Source organism: Furipterus horrens, unplaced genomic scaffold (genome assembly GCF_987537825.1).
Source record: "Furipterus horrens unplaced genomic scaffold, mFurHor1.1.pri manual_scaffold_3, whole genome shotgun sequence".
In the NCBI taxonomy this organism is placed as follows: Eukaryota; Metazoa; Chordata; class Mammalia; order Chiroptera; family Furipteridae; genus Furipterus; species Furipterus horrens.
Genome location: NW_028327173.1, coordinates 128,534,492 through 128,559,712, shown reverse-complemented (window position 1 = coordinate 128,559,712; position 25,221 = coordinate 128,534,492). Strand labels below are relative to the sequence as shown.

Here is a 25,221-nt window from a genome sequence, read left to right as displayed (position 1 = left end):
ATAGTTTGAGAAGGAGAGGTGTTAGTTCTAGGAATGTTTTGTAAAATTCACCTGTGAAACCATCTAGTCCAGGGTTTTTGTTTGTTGGGAGTTTTTGGATTACTGCTTGAATTTCACTGGTATAATCTGTCTATTCAGATTCTCTGATTCTTCTTGATTTAGTTTTGGAAGATTGTATGTTTTTATGAATTTATACATTTTCTCCGGGCTGTCCAGTTTGTTGGCATATAGATGTTTGTAATATTTTCTTACAATCCCTTGTATTTCTTTTGTGTCAGTTGTTATTTCTCTTTCATTTGTGATTTTATTTATTCGGGACCTCTCTTTTTTTTGATGAGTCTGGTTAAAGGTTTGTCAATCTTGTTTATCTTTTCAAAGAACCAGCTCTTGGATTTGTTGATGCTTTGTATCATTTTTCTAGATTATATTTCGTTTATTTCTGCTCTGAACTTTATTATTTCCTTCCTTCTACTCTTTTTGGACTTTGTTATTCTTTTTCAAGTTCCTTTAAATGTGAAGTTAGTTTATTTGAGACTTTTTTTTTTTTTTTTTAGCTAGGCCTGCAATGCTATGAATTTCCTTCTTAGCATTGCTTTCTCAGTGTCCTGCAGATTTTGGATTGTTGTGTTCTCATTTTCACTTGTTTCAGGTATCTTTTGATTTTTTCTTGATCTTGTTGACCCATTCATTGTTTTATAACATGTTATTCACCTTACAGATCTTTGCTTGTTTTTCAGTGTTCTTCTTGTGATTGATTTGTAGTTTCATAGCATTGTGGTCAGAGAAGATGCTTGATATGATTTCAATCTTCCTGAATTCATTGAGACTTGTTTTGTGTCCTAACATGTGATCTATCATAGAAAACATTCCATGTGCACTTGGGAAGTATGTATAAACTGCTGCTTTGTGGTGAAATGCTCTGAAGATATCAATTAAATCCATTTGCTCTAGTGTGTCATTTAAAGCTGCTGTCTCCTTGTTGATTTTTTAAGATCTCTCTCTACATTGAAGTCAGTGGGTTATTAGAATCCCCAACAATGACCGTATTTCTGTTGCTCTCTCCCTTTATGTCCATCAAGATTTGCTTCACATATTAGGTGCCCCTATGTTGGGTGCATAAATGTTTACTTGGGTTATATTCTCTTGTTGGATTGTTTCCTTTATCACTTATGGTGCCCTTCTTTCTCTCTTACTAAAGCCTTGGTTTTAAAGTCTATTTTATTGGATATAAGTACTGCTACCCCAGTTTTTTTTCTTTCCATTTGCATGAAATATCTTTTCCCATCCTTTTACTTTTAGTCTTTGTATATCTTTTGATCTGAGATGAGTCTCTTGGAGGCAGCATATATATGGTCATGTTTTCTTATCCATTCAGCTACCCTATGTCTTTTGGTTGGACCATTTAATCCATTTACAGTTAAGGTGATTATTGATAGATATGTATTTAGTGCCATTTTATTTTAGACAATTTCTTTTGTTTTTTGTTTTTCTTTCTCTTTTTCTTCTTCTTCTTAAAGCAAGCCCTTTAACATTTGTTGCAGTACTGGTTTGGTGTTAAGAAACTCCTTTAGCTTTTTTTTGTCTGGGAAGCTCCTTCAATTTTAAATGATAGCCTTGCTGGGTAAAGTAGCCTTGGTTGTAGGTCTTTGCTTTTCATCACCTTGAATATTTCACACTACTCCATTCTGGCCTGAAGTGTTTCTGTTGAGTAATCCAATGACAGTCTAATTGGTGCTCCACTGTATGTAACTACCTGCTTTTCTCTTGCAGCTTTTAGGATTCTCTCCTTATCTTTAAGCCTTGGCATTTTAATTATGATGTATCTTGGTGTAGGCCTCTTTGGGTCCAGCTTGTTTGGGACTTTCTGAGTTTCTCGGACTTGTCTGTCTTTTTGCTTCACCAGATTAGGGAAGTTTTTGGTCATTATTTCTTCAAATAGGTTCTCAATCCATTGCTCACTCTCTTCTCCTTCTGGTATTCCCGTGATGCGGATGCTATTATGCTTGATGTTGCCCAAAATTTTTCTTAAGCTCTCCTCAGTTTTTAAAATTCTTTTTTCTTTTTGCTGCTCTGCCTGGGTGTTTTCTTATACCTTGTCTTCCAAGTCAGTGATTCAATCCTCTTTTTTATCCTTCCAGTGTATTATTTATTTTAGATATTGCAATCTTTATTTCTGACTGGTCCATTTTTATGGTTTCTATGTCTTTTTTCATGCGGTTGAGTATCCTTATAATTGTTACTGTAAACTTTATTGGATAAATTGCTTGCCTCCATTTCATCTAGTTTTTCTTTTGAAGAAGTCTCTTGTTCTTTTATTTGGGGTCTGCTTCTTTGTCTTCCCGTATTGGCTGCTTCTTTGTATTTTTCACCTTAGTTGTTAAACTGATGGTTGTTACGCTAAATAAACTGTAATCAGCAGCCAGGCTTAAGTACCACAGGGTTGGTCATAGTAATTCCTGTGGGCATGGCTATTGCTTCCCCTCAGGCTAATGCCATTTGGAGGGGACTGCTCTGCCTGAGAAAGATGGTTTCTGCAGTATGGGAAATGACTCAGCACAGGGATGCTGGCTGCTATTCCTTTAGTTCTCTTCCCAGAGTCACCAACCTCAGACTCCCCTCAAGCATCTCTAGTCCACTCTGCCTTCCCTCTGATGGAGCCCAGGGTAATTGGCTGCAAATGGAATTTTGTGCATTGGCCCTTTAAGAGGCTCTCTGAGTCTCCAGTCATCTCTCCATGGCAGATAGAAACCCTGCTGCTTTTCACAGATGGGTGTCATCTGGGTTTTTTTCCAACTCTGGTGCTCTGGCTAGGGAGCCCAGCTTGGAGCTTAGACCCCACACTTCTCAGGGGGATCCTCCCAGCCACTGAAATATCATTCCAGAACTTTAGCTGCTGCTCGTGGGAGCCCAGACAGCTCTCTCGCATCTTCTCCGCCCTCCCTACCAGTCACACTGTGATGAAGCGGTTTCATCTGTCTGTCCCTGGTTATAAGGCTTTTCTTCAGCTAGCGTTCAGTTGGTTATTCAGGATGCTTTCTCTACAATTTAGTTGTAATTCCAGATTGGTCCTGGGAGGAGGTTAGTGTAGCTTCTACTTACTCTTCTGCTCTCTTGGATCTGAATTAGTTATTTTTCTTTACTTCTCCTTTAGAACTCCATAACACCTGATGATACCTCTGTTATAATGCTTAGCATGTTGTATTGTAATACTTAATTTTTTGGTCTCCCTAAGTAGACTACTAGCTTCTTGAAATTAAGCTGGACTGTGCATCTTCCAAATAGAGTGTTGTCTGGATGGGAACAAAGTTCTGATGATGTAGCTGTGGTCTTGAATCACTAGTCAGTCAATTCTAATTTTAGAAATGAGGAGTCAAATATAAGCAAGGTCAAAGTAGACATTTCCTTGTCTTTCCTATTTATATATGTAAAATTTATACAAATTATATAAATATTTAATGTAGTAGACTCTTCTAGTGTGTAAGCAGTATAATTGTGGAAATAACCTTTCCATAAATAATTAAATAATAGTATTATTTTGCTGTTCTTTTGTTTTCTTTTGGTCAGGTGCTGTGATTGTCTCCACACCCCAGGACATTGCATTGATGGATGCACACAAGGGTGCTGAGATGTTTCGAAAAGTCCACGTGCCTGTAAGCATTTATGCCTCATTGTTGCAAAAGTATAAGACACTTCCAACTGAAGAAGCAAGTCTTTGAAAAATACAATCCAAGTTTTAATTTAGTTCTGTGCAGAAGTCTATATGAAAACCCTACTTCATCTTATGGTTACTTTAAAAACACCAATTTAGGTGCAAGTGTATATACACACTATATTAATCAAGAATTCTAGCCTTGGCTGGGTAGCTCAGATGGTTAGAGCTTTGTCCCAATATGTCAAGGTTGTGGGTTCCATTCCCTATCAGGGCACATACAAGAAGCAATTGATCAATGCATAAATAAGTGGAACAACAGATCAGTGTTTCTCTCTCTCTCTCTCTCTCTCTCTCTCTCCCCTTCCCTCTCTCCCTCCCTTCCTCTCTCTTTCTAAAATCAATAAAGAAAAATGTTTAAAAAGGAGTACTTTAAAATATCCTTTTAGTATTAGTTTTCTGAACAAGTACTACCTCTCTCAAATACTTGAAGCTCTTACTAACCCCCCCATCCCCCTGCAAAATAGATAAATAACCAAGGGTATTTTAGGAAATTATTTAGGTAGATACACTTGAATAGATAACCAGTGGGAACATAGGTAGAAAAGATATCTTCTTTCCTTCTATCTCCTACAGTTTAACTCATTTGTAGGTCACTGTCTTCTAAAAGGTATCAAAGGATTTTCTATACAGCATGGCAAAGGAGAACAAATTTAAAATATTGATATAACAAAAATAAGGCAAAGGACAATTAAAATCAAATGCAGTCATTAGTGGAATCTTTAAACAAATTGCATGTCATTAAGGGACTTAAATGCATGCTAGAAGTATGCCACTAATGTTCTAGCAGCCCCAGGGAAAGAGACATAAGACTATTTTAAAACTGTCCATTTCCAAAAAGTTAAAGAAAGAGGTTGATGCTCAGGAGAAGCAGAGCTGCGACTAGAAAGGTAGAAGTCTCCCCTACATTCTCAGAAAGAAAGAAATCCTGTAGATATAAACACAATCTCATCACCTTCTTTATCATAAATAGAGGTTCTTCCTCCTAGTGTGTGTCTGTAAAAGTGGGCTTGTGCAAGTGGACAATTTAGAATAAGCATTTCCATACAAAGCCAATGTGATGCTTTCATCTATATGGCTCTCTAGTGGCCTTGCTAATTCATGGATAGATTTTAGAGTTTATAGAGCAGAGCTTTTTAGACTTCAGCCCATGGATTAACTTCAGGGGGTTCATGATTCTTTCTTCTCCCTCTCCCACCTCCCCAAATTGTATGTTCACTTTGTCTTTGTTTTATTAAATTATTCAATGGCATAAAATACAGGGATATAGTAGAACGAATAGACTCTCAGGGAAGCTTTCATAAATATTTTTCTCTCAGGAGAGCTTCTGAGAAGTATAAAATAGTAGAGTAGTGGAGTTAAGTTGATTGTCTTTGACAATTGCCTCTCCTCGCTTGCCAATTAGCGCAGAGCTGTCTGCACTTACAAGCCATGGATGGAACGCTGTGTTGGGTCACATGCTCTCAGGAAAATTGAAGAACCTGATAAGGATGATGCCTGTCTGATTACCTTCTAGGTACTCTGAAGGTGTTTTCACTAGCAGGCCTAAAATTTTGATCAGAAAGTGCTTCAGGGACAGCTTTCCTATGTGAATAAATGAATGATAAAACCCCCAAAATGCTATTCTATGTTGTAAATTGTATCTTGGAAAAATTATAAAGCAATGGTAACCAAACGCCCACCTAGGACAGAAAACTGTCTCAATGAAGCACTTAGTTTGAGCAGTGTTATTTCCTCTTATGTCCCCCAAGATAAACTGATACAAATAATGCTCCCAGATAACTAAATAATGTTACTTATATGGGATATTAAAATATAAATCAGCAGAGAGTTAGAGAGAGAGGGCTATCTACCAAAAATTATGAGACCAAGTAATCCATAATCCTTCTTTCTGGCAGAAATTGAAAAACAGGGCCATTGGTCTGTTACTGCCACATCAAGGTCAGGATAACAGCCATGCTATCAGCATATACGTGAATGCTTAACTTCTCCTTCTTTAAGGTAAGGGTGGAGGCTTATGTCCAGTTCACTCAAAAGCATCAGGAAATCCATGAGGGAAAAGTTTTCAAAAGAGCAGAAGCAAGAGCTTTTTGTGATTTTTCTCTGGTAAATTATCATTATGTATCATACAACAAGAGGCCATTTCAGCTGATGCTGTCACTTGAGGCAACTATGGCTATGGGGCAGGTCCTTCATGCACTTCGCTAGTTGGGAGTCTAATGACCATTGTTGCAAAATTCAGCAAATATAACTTTCAGTCCTTAATTATTTTCACTTATCTCTAGCATTTAACACTGTGCTGTAAGTAAAGAGGCAAATAATCTCATAATTGTTCTGACAGTATTCTCTAGACTGTAGGACAGAAGGTGGGACAGAGAATCCTTATGGGATATAACAGTGGGGAAGAAGGATGGATGGTCCCTAAGTCCAGGTTAGGCTATTGTTGAGTGAGTGCCACTGAAGGGTAGAAATTGAGGATATCAGCAAGGAAACAGTATGAGGAGTTATTCCAAAGGAAGGCTCTCAGGCTGCATAAGGCTCATAGGACTCGTGCAGGATTAGCAGGAACTGTAAGAGTTGTTTGTGATCAGAAAGTTAGTGTTGGAGATTAAGTTTCAGAATTGGAGCAGTTCTGGATCCTGAGAAGGTCCATGTGGTTGGTCACGGATATATGGGACTGAAGTGGAGTGGAAATGAAAGTCATTGGAAATGCATAATCCCGCCAAGTTGGCTTTTTTTTTTTTTTTTGACATTGTCTTGTCTCCTTATTGTACAGCTGTTTTTTCACCACTGTGTTTTAATTCTTTGCCCTATAAACAGAAAAAGTTTTAAAAGAATGTAGAATGTGTTAATCATCTCTTAAACCTACAGAAAAAAATCGGTGCCCAGTAATCTTTGCAAAGAAGAGTGAGAACTTTCTGGCAGTGAGCTCTGTAAGCCATTGGACAACCAAGGTGCAGCCACATTGGATAAGGAGTCCCAGCTATGAATGGGGTGTGGGTTTGCTGACCTCAGATCCTCCTGGCACTTAGGAGCCTTGGAGTCTAAGTAGTGCTAAAGCATTTGAAATTAGAAAGTGTTCCACAAATGCCAAGGAGAAATGTTATGCTTTGTTTATACCACTTTATTCCATTTTTTCCTGGTTTTTAGTTTTGCTATTTTTTCTCCTTTTGAAGTGCATTAGTTACCATGGAAACAGTGGCGTCATCAGAATTCATTGGTATGGACAGAGTTTAGTAATGTCTAAAAGAACATTTTGAAGTTAATTTAAATGGTTTCTTAAAACTCAAGACTCAGATATGGGGAGGAGAAGAGATGAACTATTCAATTCTCTTTTCTCTGTATAAATGATATCGACTCTGCCAAATCCTTAATTATCTCTGTATTTGTAGACCGTTTTTTAAAAAATAATAAAATTGTTCAATCTTACACACTTTTAATTGTGAGTATATTATATGTTGTGTCATCCTCACCCATTTTTGTTGCCTTCTTTTACAAGGGCGGCCAAGGAGACTTGATTTGAAGCCTTTCCCTATCAGTTGAACTTTTAGAGTCAGAGGGATTTCACTGCCCAGCCCTTCCTTCTTAGGTAGTCTCCTTCCCAGATCCTGAAAAGTATATTTCCTCTTTTATTCCACCTGTATATAAGGAATCACTTAGTTAATTTTAATTCAATGAATAGTTATTTATTTTATAAATACATGTTTACTGATAGTGCCTTCTCTAAGCAAAGTGCTAAGATAAGCTCCATTGGTGATTTTTAAAAAAGGAAGAGGATGAAGCCTTTTTCTTCAAGTACCTTATCATCCTGTAGGCTAACTTCATTATGGTTCAGAAGCCCTAGGTTCTGAGGGACATGAGAATACTTTCTTCTCTCAGCTGTCAAGGAGCTCTTTCATGGAAAAGTCGTGATTTTTTTTCATGGCCCTGTAATTTTGTACATACTGGTCCCTCACCTGGTAAGCCATTGTCAGTGTGGGAACTCATACTCGTTTTTCAAATCCCTGCTCAAGCATTACTTCTTCTAGGAAGTTTTTTCCAAACTGCCAGAAGAGGTTAATAATTCTTTCCCTTAACTGCTTGAACATATATCTAGTTTGACTCTTATCTCACTACAGGGTTGCCTGTCAGTCTCCACTGAAGAATGTGAGTTCTTGGAGGAAAAGAAAACATGCCTCAAATATCTTTAAATGCTCAGTTACCTGGCATACAGCAGGAATATGATAAATTCTTATTATGCTGACATTTGACTTGGGACAGCCACAATCCGCCGTTCCCTAATGCCCAGGTCGTGGCCACCGTGCCTCTCATTTTCTGTATCATAGCGAAATTAGTTGTCCCCACCTCTTCGCGGTTTCCAGACAGTTTCTTTCCCACCCTCAGCATGCTGTTTCCTCACCTAAAAAATTTCTATTCTCATTTTTTACCTGGTAGCCCCTTTTTATCCTTTGGTACTTAGATTAAACATCTTTTTCTCTGGGAGACTTTCCCTGACCCTGTTACCTAAGCAAGGTCTTTCTCGTGTGTGATCCAGTAACACTCTTCTTTCCCTTTCGTAACCGTTTCACATCTGTCAGTACTTTCACATTTACAGCGCTGTACTTACTGTCAGCTCTGTGAATGCAGGGCGCACCTCCCTCCCTCTGTGCCTAGAATATATAGCTGCTCCCTAAATATGTACTAGATGAATGAGTGAGTAGGATTTTCCTAGGCATATCGGGGGATGGGAGGACAGAATTTAGTCTGAAAAGAATCAGGAAACTACGAGTTGTGTTTAGGGTTATTTAGTTTGTCTATAGTTAAAGTAATATGTTTGGGTGTCCCTGTGTGAGGCCCAGGTTTGGGCGAGACTTAAACACTAGGCTAGACTAGGAATTTGGACTTTATTCTTCAAATTTTTAGAGGAGTTCATAAAGAATGTTGGATAGCAAATAGACAAAATTAGAATAGAACTTTAAAATGATTTAATCTAGTGGGGATTAATAGAAAAGATAGGAGCCAGGAGAGTGTGAAGGCAGTAAGGAAGCATTTTTAGTAATTCAAGTTATTCACACTGTAGTTGTGACCCACTGTGAGTCGTGAAATCAATACAATGAGAAATATAACCAAAGTTTTAAAACAGTATCAAGGTAAATTGCTCTTAGAAAGAGAAAGTATTATTTCATAAAGATTTGCTCTTAATTATACACATATATACGTGTATGTTTATACTGGATCAAAATGTAAAACATTTTTCTTACCATAAGACAGTTTTAATAAGTTGGAAAAGCACTGGTGTAGGTGATAAGCAGTAAGGGTCTGATCTAGAATAATAGCGATGAAAATGGAAAGGGTAATAAATATAATTGACATTTTGAAGGAAGGATGGACAGGATTGGCAATTGATTATGTAGGGTAGAGTGGTTAGAAAAAAAAGCCAAAAATGAAAGGAATTGCTAATTACACTGCCTTTAATAAATTTTCTAGGAGCTGGGTTTTTTGGTCCGGATAACAGTAAAACAAAAATTAGAGGCTACATTGCCAGTCACAAATGCTTGCCCGTATTCTCTTAGTGTTGTGATTTAAAACTGTTTAGCAAGGAAGAGAATGGTAGAAAAAAATAATTTGGTGTTGGCCTTTTTAATAGTATTTACATAACAAGATATATGTGACCATCTCTTCTCACAGAACCAAATTTATTATTTACCTGTATATTTGTAACCTTTTATACACAGATTTTTTTTTTAGCACTTAGAGAGCTGTATTCTTTTAAGTATATACCTCTTTTGTGGTTTAAATTAAATTACTTTAGAAACTTTATTATAATTTTTATGCAATAGCGTACTGCTTACAGAAGCATTTTTACATAATAGTAAAGAAGGGTAAGCTAAGGAGTCTGAATGCAGGAGTTCAAATCCCAGATCTGTCACTTTGTAGTTGTATGACCTGAACAAATTACTTAATCCATGACTCAGTGCTCTCATTCAGTATGGGAATTATAGTAGCATTTCCCTTGGGGAGTTGAGATGAGAAATAAATGAGATAATGCACATAGAGGATTTAGTACAGTGTTTGGGAAACACTCGATGACAATGTAATATCAGATAATTAATGCTTATTATAATTACTTTAGAATTTATCATGAAACAGATAAATTTATAAGTCGCAGCTGTTATTTTTAAGTATATTTTATTGATTATGTTGTTACAGTAGTTCCAATTTTTCCCCTTTGCTCCCCTCTGCCCAGTACCCCCTTTTCCTCCAGCAATCCCACCCCCCTTAGTTCATGCCCATGGTTCGTGTATATAAGTTCTTTGGCTTCACCCTTTCCTGTATTATTCCTAACATCCCCCTGTCTATTTTGTAACAACCGATTATGCTTCTTAGTCCCTGCACCATTTCCACATTTCTCCCCCTCCCCCCTCCCAGCTGATAACCCTCCAAATGATCCCCATACCTATGATTCTGTTCCTATTCTGGTTTGCTTAGTTGAATTTTGTTTTTATTTTTAAGATTCAGTTGTTGATAGTTGTGAGTTTGTTGTCATTTTAGTGTTCATAGTTTTGATCTTCTTTTTCTTAAGTACCTTTGACATTTCATATAATAATGGCTTGGTGGTGATGAACTCCTTCTGGGAAGCACTTCATCTGTCCTTCTATTCCAAATGATAGCTTTGCTGGATAGAGTAATCTTGGTTGTAGATTGCTTTTCATCACATTGAATACTGCTTGCCAGTCCCTTCCTGCCCGCAAAATGTCCTCTGAGAAATCAACTGATAGTCCTATAGGCACCCCCTGTAGGCAACTCTCCGCCTCTCTCTTGCTGCCCCCAGGACTCTGTCTTTATCTTTCACCTTTGGCATCTCAGCCATGATGCCTCCTAGTGTGGTCCTCTCTGGGTCCAGCTTGCTCGGGACCCTCCGTGCTTCCCGGACCTGTATGTCCATCTCCTTCGCAAAATTTGGGAAGTTTTCCTCACTTTTTACAATTCTTCCTTCCTTATTCTGCATTGGTTTTTTCTTATGTTCCAAATCATTGATTTGAACCCCGGTTTCCTTCCCTTCACCATTGGTTTTGTGTGGATTTTCCTTCGTTTCACTTAGCATAGCTTTTACGTCTTCTCTTATTCGTTTGCCATACTCAAACACATCTGTCAAGCCTGTGAGCATCTTTATCACCAGTGTTTTGAATTCTGTATCTGTTAGGTTGGCTATCTCCTCATCTGTGAGGATGGCTATCTCCTTGTTGCTTAGTTCTCCCACTGGAACCTTGATCCATTTCCCCTTTTGAGCCATACTTCTCTGTCTCCTCATTCTGACAGGCTCCTGTGTTAGTTTACCTCTGCATCCCAGGTAGAGCTGTCTCTCCTGTTATATTGTAAGGGGCGGAACGTTAGGGATTTGTCAGTACAGGGTGACCTGTTTCACCACGTTGTGGCGCTGTATGTGGGGGAGGGGTCCAAGAGGGAACAATGCCGCGTGCCCAGCACTCGCCCCTTTTCCAGGCAGTTCTCCCAATTCCACACCGGACTGGCACCCCTCTAGCTGCTGCCCTGGTTCATTCCCAGAGTGAGTGGGTCTGCAGACGTTCTAGCACCATGGGGGCCCTTTAAAGAAGCGGACTCTGCCTCCACCCCAACCCCCACTGGTTTGCACAGTCAGAAGCAATGAGGGTTGATTTTTTCTGGTGTTGGCACCATGAGCTGCAAGGTCTGATGAGGAGCTGGGTACGGTACCCAGGTGTCCCTCCTAACTTTTTAAAATGTGTGACTGCGCTTTCCACCAGCCTGCTGTTGCCGCCACCACCACACCGCGTCCTCTCCGCCCCGGCTCTGCCCCTCCTACCTGTCTGGGTGAGTATTTCTTCTCTATATCCTCTTTGGCTGGTCTTCCATACCGTTTGATTTTCTGGAACTTATGTTTGTCTCTAGTTTTGAGGTAGTTGTATTCCTTCTTAGTTGTGGAGGGAGACCTAGAGTGTCTGTCTACACCTCCATCTTGGCTGGAAGTCCTTGATTTTTGTCTTTTTATTAATGAGTTCTAAGTTTTTAAATATACTTTAGATACAAATTCTTTGTCAGATATGTATTACAAATGTTTTCTCCAGTGTGTAAGTTGCCTTCATCTTGGCCGGAAGTCCTGAGTCACAGGTGTTTATGTATTTTGCCCAGGTATTTTTACAAGTCTATTTAGGAATAAGAATTTTAACAAAAAATAAAAAATAAATTAGATGAGTAGTATTTTTGAGATTTCCTTATTTCTTTAGAATATTAGTTGTACCTAAATTTTTCTCTTCATATAGATTTATTAAGTTGCTACGGTTGTTTAAAATTTTAAATTCTGCATTCATTAAAATATGCGTTATTTAGTGTAGGCAAAATGCTGTTACAAATGGACCTCAAAATATATAGTAATGCAAATGCAGTAAAAGTTTATTTCTTGCTCATGTAACAGTACTGGTAGGTGAATAGGTGAGCAGGGTGGCCTTCTTCCATAAAGTCAGTTAGGCTGTTGGAACCTCTGCCATCTTAAAATGTGACTTCTAAGGTCACCCTGGGGGCCATCCTCATCTAAGCAAAGCAGCAAAGAAAGAGGGCACAGCGGCATGTACATGGTAGATTTTTATGGACCAGGCCTAGTTGTGGTACACATACTTCTATAAACATTCCACTAAAACTCAGTCACGTGACTACACATTATGATTTTCAAGGAGCCCAAGAAAAGAGTTAGCTATGTGTTAAAGACTATGGGTTTTGGTGAACAGCTAGTGTCTATGCTACAGTTGACTGGGCAACAAATACAGGGTGGGGCAAAAGTAGGTTTACAGTTTTTCGTATGGAAAATAACACAATTGTTAATAATACAAGAAGAAATTCTGTTTTTGTTTACTCACAACTGTAAACCTACTTTTGTTGACCCTGTATATTAAAGCCTAATACTGTTCACTTAACTATTCTTTCCCTTATAATAATTGTGAAAAATTTATAACTATTACAGCCTTGTAAATAGTTACTTTTTTTTATAAAAGAGAGTTAGAAACTTTGCTTTTCTTGTGGTTTACTTTTCCTGCTGGCTAAAAACATGAAGCAAAGAACCCAAAAATCATACTGTGGTTTTGAACTTTTTAGCATTTAACTGTAAGGGTTAATGATTATGTTGTCTTCTAAGAAAAATTAGGTGATCTTAGAACCTAAAACAGATGATTCTTATCAATGTTTTCTTTCCATTTTTAAATTTTTACTACGAAAGACCCTATAACTTAACTTACTCTTAGTGATGAGGATCAGAATTGTGATTTATTATTTTTCTGGCAGAGTAACCATTTATGGCGGTAGGTTATCTATTTGGACCAGGAGTTCAACACTTTCATCCTTGAATGCTTTCATAATTCATGTGTTTGATATTGGTCTTGGAGCTTTCTCAGCATCTAATCTTTCTGTTATATCCCAAATCATATTTTATTTATTACCTCAAGCCTACCTGCCTTAAGAAACAATTTAGGACTAGGTAATCTTGCATGAAAATAGAGGCAAGTGGCACATTTAGTCTCTCCTTTTCATCCTCAAACATAATTTTTCCTCGTGATCACCAAGTAGTCTCACTTGATTCTCTGGGAAGTTGAATACTTGTGATGTATTTAAAGAACCTTTCATTATTGGCTTTGAAGGCCTTGTAAAATACTGTTTGAATTTTTTCCAGGAATACATATTAAGTAGTTTGCACATGACATATTACATGTGGCTTTCTTCTTCACAAGTGGGTGATCTTTTCATTTTTAAAAATTGACTTTTCTTTAATGGTAACCTTTATAAGACTGGCTACGTTGTATTCTTCATCTCAGCCATAAGTACATCTCAGAAAGTGAAGATGTATGCTTTAAACTTAAGTGTTGTTCTATGTGATTTACGTAAATTAAATTGATCTAACCTTCACAACAACCCTATGAAGAAGATAACATTATTTTCCACATTTTGCATACAAGGGAACTGTAGTACAGAGATTAAATAAGTCATTTAAGATTAAATAATTCATCCATCTGTTTAGTGGGCCACTGGGATCCTGTCATAGGCAGTCTGCTTTCTAGAGCCCACATTTTTAATTGCCATTTCCATGGATTATCCAGAGTTGAGGTCTAGTAATGTGGACATCGGGGAAGGTCACAGGATGAGAGAATCCAGGGAACAAGTGGACTCTCCATTAAATTTGATTACCATTGCAGTTCTGATTGTAAGGTAGACAGGTTAGGACAAGAAACTGGTGGACTGAAAATGGGGAGGAATTAAGGGGCCATAGGTTCTGTTGACAGTCAAGGGAGATATAATGAGAGTCTTAAAGGGAAAGGAAAGGGAGTTCCATGGCTGGGAGAAGGGAATGAATTCTTAGGCTCAACTGTATTAGTGAGGAGCAAAGATGGTTCAAGTTAGGCCTTCCCTTATAACTGTGCTCTTGATTACTATATTAAATCCCCCACTAAACTGTATTGACTCATCAGTTTTCAGGCCACCTAGTTCCATAAACAAAAGCCTCTAGTCCACTTACTTATCATCTTGTTTGATGACTTCTACATACAAACCAGTGATCCAACTAGTCTGAATTTTGGCTCTGTTGTTTACTAGCTTTAGTGTTTTGTGATGCACTAATAGGTCATCGTGATAGTTAAATGAGATTATATATACAGTACTTCGCATAGACCTTAGCACATGGCATTAGGGTAGCTCTGAATGTTATTGTTACAATGGTAAATTGTAGAGATCATTATAAACCCTCATTTTAGAATTCAAAGCATAGACAAGCTGGGTTGTACCTCATAGACCCAGAGCCAATTACTTGGTTCTTGAGAGAAGCATGAATGAAAGCCTCCCATTCATTGCTCATCCCATGCCAGACCACTTCCTCTGAGAGAGAAGGCAAGAACACCATCTCATTTTTTAACATTATAAACTGTATACATGATTCATGGATTATACCAAGAACTGGTTAAAGGCTAATGGAGAACTGAAAAGCACTTCTATTTCAATTATTATTCATTCTCTATTTAACAGCAAGTTTTTCCACTTCATTTTTTCGATTTTTTCTTAAATCACAGCTTTTAATCCCTGTGACAGGTTTCAATCAGCAAGAATTTAACCTGATTGTAACCTTGAGAAATTGGATTATATAGTAGCCTGAAAATCTTGCTCATTACTTACCTGAATCTGGGTTTCAAATACCAAGAAGAAGTTAAAATTGGGGACTTTTGACCCTGCTTAATTCAGTACATTTAGACACAAAGCCGATATTTCAGAGCAATGTTGATATTTCAAGAGAGTCAATTTTTATAAAGTTAATAAGAGAAGTACCCTTTTGAGTCAATGGTGGATTCGAATAACATAGGAATAACATATAAAAGGTTGGTGGTGGCTAATGTTAGGCAGAAATGTAGCATTTACATTTTCAGTAAAACTAGCTGAGGTAAAAAGAAAAAAGGATTTTATACTTCGATGAGACATTAGAAATTGATAGAGCATACATACAGCTGCAACTTGGTATTATGTAAATTAAGCTATGGCAAAGCATGTTTTCTAATGTTTCTGCTACTAAAAGACACACAAAATATCTCTAAGCCCCAACAGCTTAAAATATATATTCACATGTTACAAGAATTTTTTACAGGGCAGGGGTAGGGGTGGCTATGTGGACATGAATTCTTTAAGAGAAGAATTTTTATCAACAAAATTGTAATATGGATAGTCTAATGTTCTTATTATATTAGCTACCACTGTTTGAAACTCATTAGTTATAGGGGACTACTCTTAAATGAAATAGAGCAGTGTTTTCTAATCCTTTTAATGCTCAAAGCTCTCTTTTAAATGTTCTCGCAACTAACCCCATATTTTGAAAATGCTATCTGCCACATAGTCTGCATGCTTTATTATTTTAATTTTAATAATAAAATAATAATTTTTTAATTATATGTGTTAGTATTAATGTTTGACTATTGGTGTGAGCTTCTGAACAGAAGATAATCCACATGAGTATTATTACAGTTGATGTAATTTCAACAAAAAGCAAAGAAATGGGACAGTTTATCTGTCCTTTATAGACTTGAAAGTAAATGTTTCATTTTTGCTCATTTAAAAAAATCATAAATCACAGACCATGATACATGTTTTTGTACATTGTTAGGACGTAAAACAACATTAGTTAGGAGAACTACCAAAATAAGTTTTATAGCCAGAGTTTAATTGTCTACAGCAGCACTGTTCAACAGAATTATAAAGTTGAGGTTAATTTTAATAATATACTTCACTCGGTATATTCAAAATATTGTGATTTCAACATGCAATCAATACAAAAGTTGAGAATAAACTAACAGAAATTGTATTAAAAATATTAGGAATTCTTAAAATTCAATTACAAAAACCACAATCAGTAGGAAAAATAGACAAGAGACCTAAACAGACACTTTGCAGAGGAGACTATACAAAAGACCACAAAACATGTAAAAATATGCTCAATTCCAATAATTACATCAATACAAATTAAAACCACATTGCAAAGAAGAGCTGGGCACGGAGTCAAGAAGAAGGAAGACAAACAGGAGTGCACCTGCACCTCCACATCTTTCTTTCACTACCTCGAACCAAAGGAAACATATAGAGTAACACCTATGGCTTCACTTCCACCTTCCAAATTTCATGCCACTTTATTTTTGGTGAACTTGAACCTGGAGCCACGCAGGTCCCAGTATAGACAGATTGACAGTTGCACAATCCAGCACAATGAGATTTGACAACATGCTCACCGTATTTGCTAAAATGAGAGAAAACTGATGGCATCAGATGTTGGTGCAGCTGCAGCACTACTGGAATTCTCATACATTGCTGGTATGAGAACTTCATTGGAAAACTTGGGCATTTTTTTACTGAAGTTAAAAATGTATAAATACCCAGCCAAAAAAAACGCATGCATAAAAACATTGATAGGAGCATTGTTAATAATAGCCAAAACCTGGAGACAACAAAAATGACCCATCAAGAGAATGAATAATTGTCATCATAGAATCTTAGGGCTTAACGAAAATAAAGTACGTGGTTTAGCTAGATGAATCATGCAGACAAAAAGAATATGTTGTATGATTACATTCATATCAAGTCCACCAGACAAAATTAACTTATGGTGTTAGAAATCAGGCTAGCTAGCTTACCCTTTTAGGAACATGTTCTGGAGAGCATACAAGGAGATGTCTAGGATGCTGGCAATGTTTTATTTCTTTACAGCATTATGGTAACGTGGGTATACTTTAAAAGTCCATTTAGACAAACACTTTAAGATTTGTGTACCTTTTTGTGTATATTCATGATATACTTTATTAAAAAGGTTAAAGAATAATTTGTAAACTTAAAAATTATTGAGATATTTTACATTCTTTCTCATGCTAAGTCTTCGGTATCCAATGTGAATTTTATACCTGTAGCACGTCTCAGTTCAGACTAACCACATTTCAGGTGCTCAACTGTAAACATTGCAGGCCTAGAACCCCACTCTTTTATTTCAGAGCTTCTCCAGAATTAAACTTTTATTTTAGGTCTTTCTTTGGAGCATCAGGTGGAAAGAAAAGAGGATTGTTCCTTGCAAGGACTTTATTTTAAGTTTACTGCTACTTCTCTGTTTGTGTAGAATCCTTTCTACTTAAAGCAGATGGTTGCTTTTGTATGCATGTTTAGAAGATGTCCCATAAACCATCATTTTGGTTACTTACTTTTATTGCTTTATTGGCCCTTCTTTACATGACCACCCTTTTTTAAAAGCAAACACCTTATTGAAGTATGATACACATAGACGAGCACAAATTGTAAGTGCATAGTTCAATGAATTTTTACAAAATGAACACACCTATTGTTTGTATTTAAGAAATAGAACATTACCAGTACCCCAGAAGCTCCTGCTTTGTACCACTTCCTAGTTGCTTCCCCCAAAGTAGAGCCCAACTTATAACATATAACACCAAAAACTAGTGCCTGTTTGGAATTACAAGTTATACTTTTGCATGATTTATTTTTCTTAAAATTATATTTGAGAGATTCACTCATACTGTTGATTGTAGCTATAGTTTTTTAATTCACGTTGCTCTATAGGATTTCATCATGTAAGTATACCACAATTTACTTGTCTTTTTTACTGATGGTGGACATTTGGGAAGTCTTCCACATGGGGGTAATTAGTGCTGTTTTGAACACATTTTGTGTTCTGTAATATATAACTGAGATTGGAATTACTGTGCCAGAGTGTAAACATATATAAGCTTAGGTCGTTAGCTACCGAAGAGTTTTCCAAAATGGTTGTACCAATTTATACTCAACTGAAACTGTGATGGCAGTCCTGTCCTCATCAACAGTTGGTATTTTCCGTTTGTTTGTTTGTTTTTGTTGTTTTAGTCATACTATTCTAATCAGGTCTTAGGCATAAATATATGGTACCTCATTTTGGTTCTAATTTGCATTTCTCTGCTGATAAGTGAAGTTAACACTTTTTCTCATGTTTGCTGGTGTTTGGATATCCTTTTTTATGGAGTGCCTGTTAAGTATCTTGCCCATTTCTCTACTATAGTATCTGATTTTTCCTTATTGACTTATAGGAGTTCTTTATATATTTAGGATAAAAGTCCTTTGTCATATATGTGTATTATAGATACCATCTCCTTTTCTATATCTTATCTCTCACCCTCTTAATTATGTCTTCTGATTAAGTTATCAATTTTAATGTCCAATTTGACAAAAGTAATTTTCATTTATGTTCAATGCTAGGTGTGTCCTGCTCAAAAAGTATTTTCCTGCCTCAAAGTATATAGCATATTCTCCTGTTTTCTTTTAAAAGTGTTGCTGTTTTACCTTCACATTTACCTCTATAATCTATCTGGAATTAATTTTTGTGTATAGTGTGAGATAGGGGGTTAAGATTCCTTATTTCCCATGTGGCTATCCCATTTACATACAGTGCTATGCCATCTCCACGGTAAATCAGTGACTTTTGTGTATGAGTCCACACTCTCTGCTATGTTCCATGACAGCCTTTTAAAAGTAAATTGGCATATGTGTGGGAAGTTCTTTAGATAAGGGAATTCTAGAGTTAAGTGGAATTAGTTTATTCCAGATAACCTAAGAAGCAGTATGACGGCATTTATCCTTAAACTAGAAGTTATATATTATCAGTAATAGAGCCAGGTTTACTTGCCAAAACCTCTGAATTTCAAACATAGAGAGGATTATCTCCAGATTTTTTTGACTATACATCCCGTAAATGATGCTTGAGCCTATATTTATTTATTATTAATAAATTGTATAGCATCTATATTGTAGTATACATATATTACTGCACCAATATACTATTTTCATTATAAAAACACACCCAAAATTGGAATTAAAAAGGAAGTCATTAAAACAGAAATTGAAATTTTAATATTTTTTTCCTATACCCCTTTATCAGCCAAAATGGGATGGATTTTGTGTCCTAACAGTCCTCAAATTTCAGTGAATGAAAACACCAGTTCACTTCTCTCTTGTTATACGTCTCTCATGGTTTGACTTCAACACGCTTCAGCGCTGTTCCTACTCTGGCACCTAGACTTATGGAACAGCCACTTTGGGAGGCTTGCTGGTCACAGGGACAAAGAGAGAGAATGTGGGGAATTAGCATTTAGAGCTTCTGCCTAGATGTCGTACATGTCACTTCTGCTCAGATTTATTTGTCCAAACAAGTTATGTGTCCTCACCTAATTGCAAAGAAGAAAAATCCTAAGCTTATATACCAGAGGAGAACTGGAATATTTTAGAGACAGCACCAAATGACTGATTTCAGAGAATACAGCCCTTGATTTGTATTTGTCTAAGAAAATAAACACACAAAAACAAGTCCTTTTGGTTTGTCCATTCCATGTTTTTAAGCCCTGCTGTCCTGAGAAATGAGTTTACTACAACTATAGTTCTCTCTTGCTTAAAAACTCCTTAATGGCTTCACTTTGCACTCATGCAGCCTGGACACTGAATGTGACCGCCAATCCCTGCCTTTCAGGCCTCTTCTCGTGCCGCTCACACCGAACCTCAACCATACTGATCTTTCAGTTCCTTGAAGGAGACATGTGCTCTCTGCTTCTGTCTTGAGTGTTTTCCTATCTTTCTTCTTGTTTTTACCTGCTTATTCTTTAACTTTTAAGTCAGATATTTCCTCAAGGAAGTCCTCTGTGACTCCCAGGGTAGACAGAGTCTTCTCTTTTCTATGCTCTCATAATACTCTGTTGCTTTGCTTCCAGAGAAGCTGTTATGGTTTTTAAAGTAGATTTTTGCACTATTATTTGTTCAGTCTGTTTCTTTAATTAGCGTGCAAGCTCCAAGAGGACAAAGGTCAAGTCAGTTTTGCTCACCACTATATGCTGCTGCTTCTGTTTAGCCCAGTTACTGGTGTATAATAGGAACTCATTAAATACTGAGTTGGTTATAGTTTGTGACATTTATGTGCTCTCTACAGAGAACATGTCTTAGACATTTATACTGTCCTTAGAGAACAATTTGAAGCTAAGAAGTTAATCACACAAGCTGTTGTTCCAAGCCTCTGTGTCTTGGAAGTCTAAGATAATCAAGAGTAGGAATGCTTTTCCCATTCTCTCTGGATTGGAATAACCCTCACCTAGAATTTCATGTTATTTAAGTGTTCTTTCCTATTTTCGTTTCTTGAGTGATATTTTTATGTTTTAAGTTGGAAGCCCTGCAGTCAGGGGATATATCACATTTAACATAAATGGCAGTAAAATTGCCCAAGCAATGAGTGTATTATATAGACATAGTGAATAAACAAATAAGTTGTGTGATATTAAGATGTGTTTTAGCTTCTGGAGATGATACTTAATTGCCAAAACACAGTGTGATTTTTTTTGTGTGATACTTTGCATCAGCAAAAGGCCATATATTACAGACTTGGAAAATGCTTACCTACATATTTCTGTCCCTCACTATTTGTCTTCATTTATCTGTGTTGTGGGAAACTTTAGTCTTTCAGTCTTTCCTATTTGTCTTTTCATAAAGAATAACAAATTTGATCACTTTCTTGTCTATGTGTTTTATTGTGGACTATAGGTGCTATTCTTCATTTAAAATGCAAATGTTCTAATAGAGATAGCTCCTATAATAATAACCTTAAAGATGGAATCAATAGGATGATACAGACATTGTGATCTGTAAGCCTCTGATAGTTACATACCCCATTTTTATTCTGGAAGAAAACCACTGCTTCCCATCAATAAGAAGTGGGATTAAAAAGAACATGAGTAAGGGTTATGTTTCCAGAGCTTATCAGGAAATGTTTATGAAGTTATCTACTTTGTGCCAGAAGCTGGGAAGCTCAGAAAGAGATGGACACTCTCTATAAGGCTTTAAATTTTTGTTTCAAATGATAACATTCTGATAACAACTGAGTTTCACTCTTTTGCTAGCTGTGTCAATTTTCTCACCTAAAGAATGGGAATGATAAAATACCTATCTTCTAATGTTCTTGTGAGGAGTGAATAAAATAGTGCATTTAAAGCACTTATCCCAGTGCCTAGCATAAAATAAGCACTCAGTATATGTTAGCTGTTATTTAGCATAAGACTTTGTCCACAGTTAGCCTCTTAACAACTGATTTTCCTATGTTTCTTCTACTTATTTTTTCCATGTTGCCATCACAACTAAATTTCTGAAACAGATCTGATTGTGTAACAGTACCTCTTCAATATCATTGTCTCAGCTTTAAAAAAACTTTTGTGGTTTTCTGTTGTCTCAAGAAGAAAGTCTCATATGCATGGAAGGCATTTAACATCTTACCATTTAACCCTGACTTTTCTTACCAAAGAGCTTCTGCCTTAGCCCCCCACTACGTTGCAGCCCAGATAGGCCACACAAGTTCTATTTCACTGGCTTGTGCTCTTCCTTCTGCGTAGAATTCCTGATATAGGCCTCAACCCCTCTTCTCCCCTTCAACCTGAACAAAGAATTCTCTGGCAACTCAGAGATTCCTTTTATTCTTCCCAGATATAATTTTTAAAAATTTTTATTTATTGGTGGGGCAGGGGGCTGAGAGAGAGAGATTTGTTGTTCCACTTATTCATGCATTCATTAGTTGATTCTTATATGCGTCCTAACCGGGGATCAAACCTGCAACCTTGGCGTATCAGGACGATGCTCTAAACAACTGAGCTATCCGACCAGAGCCCCAGACATAAATTTTTGATCCTTGCCACATATATCTCTAGTATTTATCACATTATTAAAAGTAATACGTGTATCTTGCTCTCTTACTGGCTTGTGAGTTCCTTGAGAGCAGAGACCATAACTTATTCATCATTGTATCACTAGAACCAATAAGCACACAGTAAAAATATTGAAAAAAAATGGATTGAGAGTTGGTTTAATTTTGTTTTGATTTAAGTGTGTTTTTATTATTCTAGGTTCTGGGCCTTGTTCAAAATATGAGTGTTTTCCAGTGTCCAAAATGTAAACACAGAACTCATATTTTTGGTGCTGATGGTGCAAGGAAACTAGCACAGGTCCTTGATCTTGATGTTCTAGGTAAGACCATGGAATATTCTTTTGCAGAGGATATCGTAGAAGGGAAAACAGAAACTGGGCATGGTGATGAAGAGTGTGTCAGAAAATGATGAATTTCTTTCGTCTTTGTGTTTCAAATTAAGTTAGTATAGCACAGTTCTATGTGCTAACCTTTCTTTGGCTTTTTATATTTCATTAGCGGGGAAGGTTTTTAAAAGGAGGTTTGTTCTGCCAATTTTGATGCCTTCTGCTATTATTGATAAAACTGCTTTTAACTTGAATTTGAGGACAATTTTAAGGTCTGAAGCTCATATTTTAAATAATGATCATCAGTTTGTTTGCAAAGTTGGGAACACTTCTCTCAGCATAAATGGTATAGATGAAAATGCCTGTTCATTATGTTGTGGCAGCCTTTGGAAGTGGCACTCCTTGGTGCTAATGAAAAAATGCCTTCCTGATCAGTTCTGAATTTATCAGTACTTCTGCTCTAGAAAAACAATATTTTCTGTTTTCTATAATGTTTTATATGTATTTGTCATGTCTATAGGGTATGGCACCTGAAAGTTACATTGTATATACTGTTCATGTCCTAAGTGAGCAAAACACAGATTTTGTAAAAAACATGATTTTTTAAAAATCCATAAGCAGCTTAATGAATTTTTTAGGAAACGTGCTTTGATATTCTACTTAATGAATGAGTTTTTGTTCTGGGGAAGGCAGGTGTTAGGTGCTGAGTAAGGGAGCCATAGAGTGAATTATTAGTTTTAGGTAGTTTACAATTAAGATCCCTTAGAGATCAAGGAATTTCAAAACATTCTCTATTATAACTACATTTCTAAAAGTTGATGTCAAATTGTTATTATGCATTTGTACTATAGCAACAACCACAATTCCAGGTGAAACTAATCATATATTTTGATACATTGCTATAATTATAGTCACTAATTATATTCTGCAACTTTCATTTAACTAACCTAGAAAGTTCAGTTTCTTAAATCTGCATAACATAACAGATTGACATTCACTTATATAATAAAGTAAATGTCTAATTATAATGGCATTATTGAATTACATTGGCTATTATAATTCCCTAATTTATAAAAAGTGTGTGCAATTTTGTAAGTTGCTGATTTAGAATTTAAGACGTATCTCCTAGAGAAACAATCTCACATGGAAGTTACTTTTTATCTAACAGCTCACAATGTATAGTTACCCTTAAAAAAATACCAGTAACACTGATGACTGATCACAAGCACTAAATAGTGCTATATAGACTGCTGTATCTATCAGTGTTATGGGAAAAATAATTCAGGGTACATGTCATTTTAATGCAGTCCTAGGGGCCCAGAGGTAAATCGCATGAACTGAGCAGGGGCTTCAATATTGAAGAGGTGGAAATTAGAAATTAGGAACTGAAATAAAAGAAAGAGCTTCACAGTTACAGCCTCCTGACCGGCAGAAGCCCCAGGCACCCTTATTTAATGTCTTTTACTGATTGGCTGGCTGCCTCAATTTATTTCATCCACTGGGCTGTGTTTTAAATTTGGTAAAATAGCTCTTCAAGACTGTATCCATATTTATCTCCAGGGACAGTTTATGCGTGTAGGTGAGGTCTCAGATCATCTCACAGAGACACCTTTAACTTGTCTCTGAAATATGCCCTCCTTTCCTTCAGACCTAGCCCATCCAGGCCAGGAGGCACCTCACCCACTCTCTGTACCTTCATTCCTTTTCGTCCGCCTCTGTCCACAACCGTTAGCCCTTGACCACTGTCACTGTGCCACCTGTTTTCTAAGAAGGTTTTCCTTTATTTGGTCTACGTTTCTGTGCTGATGGTAGGATTGTGGATCTCTGGAGGGCAAAAATGATGACAATAAGTGACTGTGTAAAGGAGAAGGTTTTACTTTTCTTTTTCCCATTACTATAAGGGCAGTTCATAAACCAAGAGAAAAAACTTTATGGATAGTTTTCTATAACATATATTCCCTTGCCTGCCCCTGTGACAGTTTCCTACAGTCTTAAGTTGTTCTGTAGAAGAGACATCAAATTTACTGAAAAGGTAATCTTTAAATGGTTAGTGAAATATTCATGTATTTTGTCATTTGGCTATTGAACATTTAGGAAAGATTAAAGCGTTGGTTAAGATTTCAAAATTTGCTGACAGGAAGAACATAAAATATTTATTCATGTATTTCATAATATAAATTGTAGTAGGTTTGTAATTTTGTAACATATGCTTCTGCATTATTTACATTGCCTGGCATGGTACTGAATACTTATTTATATAAAACACATGCATACACACATTTCGTGGATTTGGAATGGTCTAAGAATGCTGAGGACCATGACAAGTCAACTCTTCTACTTAAGACTCCATTACTGCATTTTAAATCTCAGCCTTTTGAAAGGCTTCATTTGTGATGATGTAGTAGAAGAGTCAACTGGATGATGAGCCAGAGCATTTTCCCCTAAATTATACCACCTGATAGTTATATATCATCAGAAAAGACACCTGAACTCTGTATATTGTAGCTTCTTCTTATATACATCCTGAGATCCCATCAGACTCACAAGTTATGATGCTATAAGGATTAATGTATAATAAAAGTTATCCTCTTTGATAAAGAAGCAGAAAGTTGAGATAACAGTTCTGGACTACTTTTCAACAGTTCTCTTGACTTACTCATCTGCCAGCATGAGAAGATTATATTATTGTACTTCTTTTTTGACTACTTTGCTTCTCCAATCTTTTCCTCTTCAGTTTCCTCTTATTATGTGGTGTGGTGTGTCTGTATCAGGTATTAACAGGTAAAAATAATTTACAAATGGCTTCCAAGCCATTTCTTGCTGGAAGATCTCTAGCAAAGAATAAATCAGAGGCCTTATCCCACAAGGGGCTGCCAAATAGTGTGTGTATATATATATATATATATATATATCACTGCACTACCCTCAGATGGAATATTTTCTTCCTCATT

At 36.6% G+C, this 25,221-nt stretch overlaps 1 protein-coding gene across 2 annotated transcripts in view; it reads left to right on the top strand.

Annotated features, from left to right (window-relative positions):
• NUBPL (NUBP iron-sulfur cluster assembly factor, mitochondrial) overlaps nt 1–25,221 on the top strand; it is a 222,913-nt gene that overhangs the window by 189,322 nt on the left and 8,370 nt on the right. The window contains exons 8-10 of one of the 2 annotated variants that reach the window (XM_090271860.1): nt 3,565–3,650; nt 5,608–5,710; nt 6,581–6,906. In XM_090271860.1, the coding sequence (XP_090127986.1) occupies nt 3,565–3,650; nt 5,608–5,694 (173 nt within the window). In that variant the 3' untranslated portion in view covers nt 5,695–5,710; nt 6,581–6,906. Of the gene's footprint in view, nt 1–3,564; nt 3,651–5,607; nt 5,711–6,580; nt 6,907–22,143; nt 22,265–25,221 lie in introns of those variants that run through there. The other variant, XM_090271859.1, reaches the window with a different exon arrangement.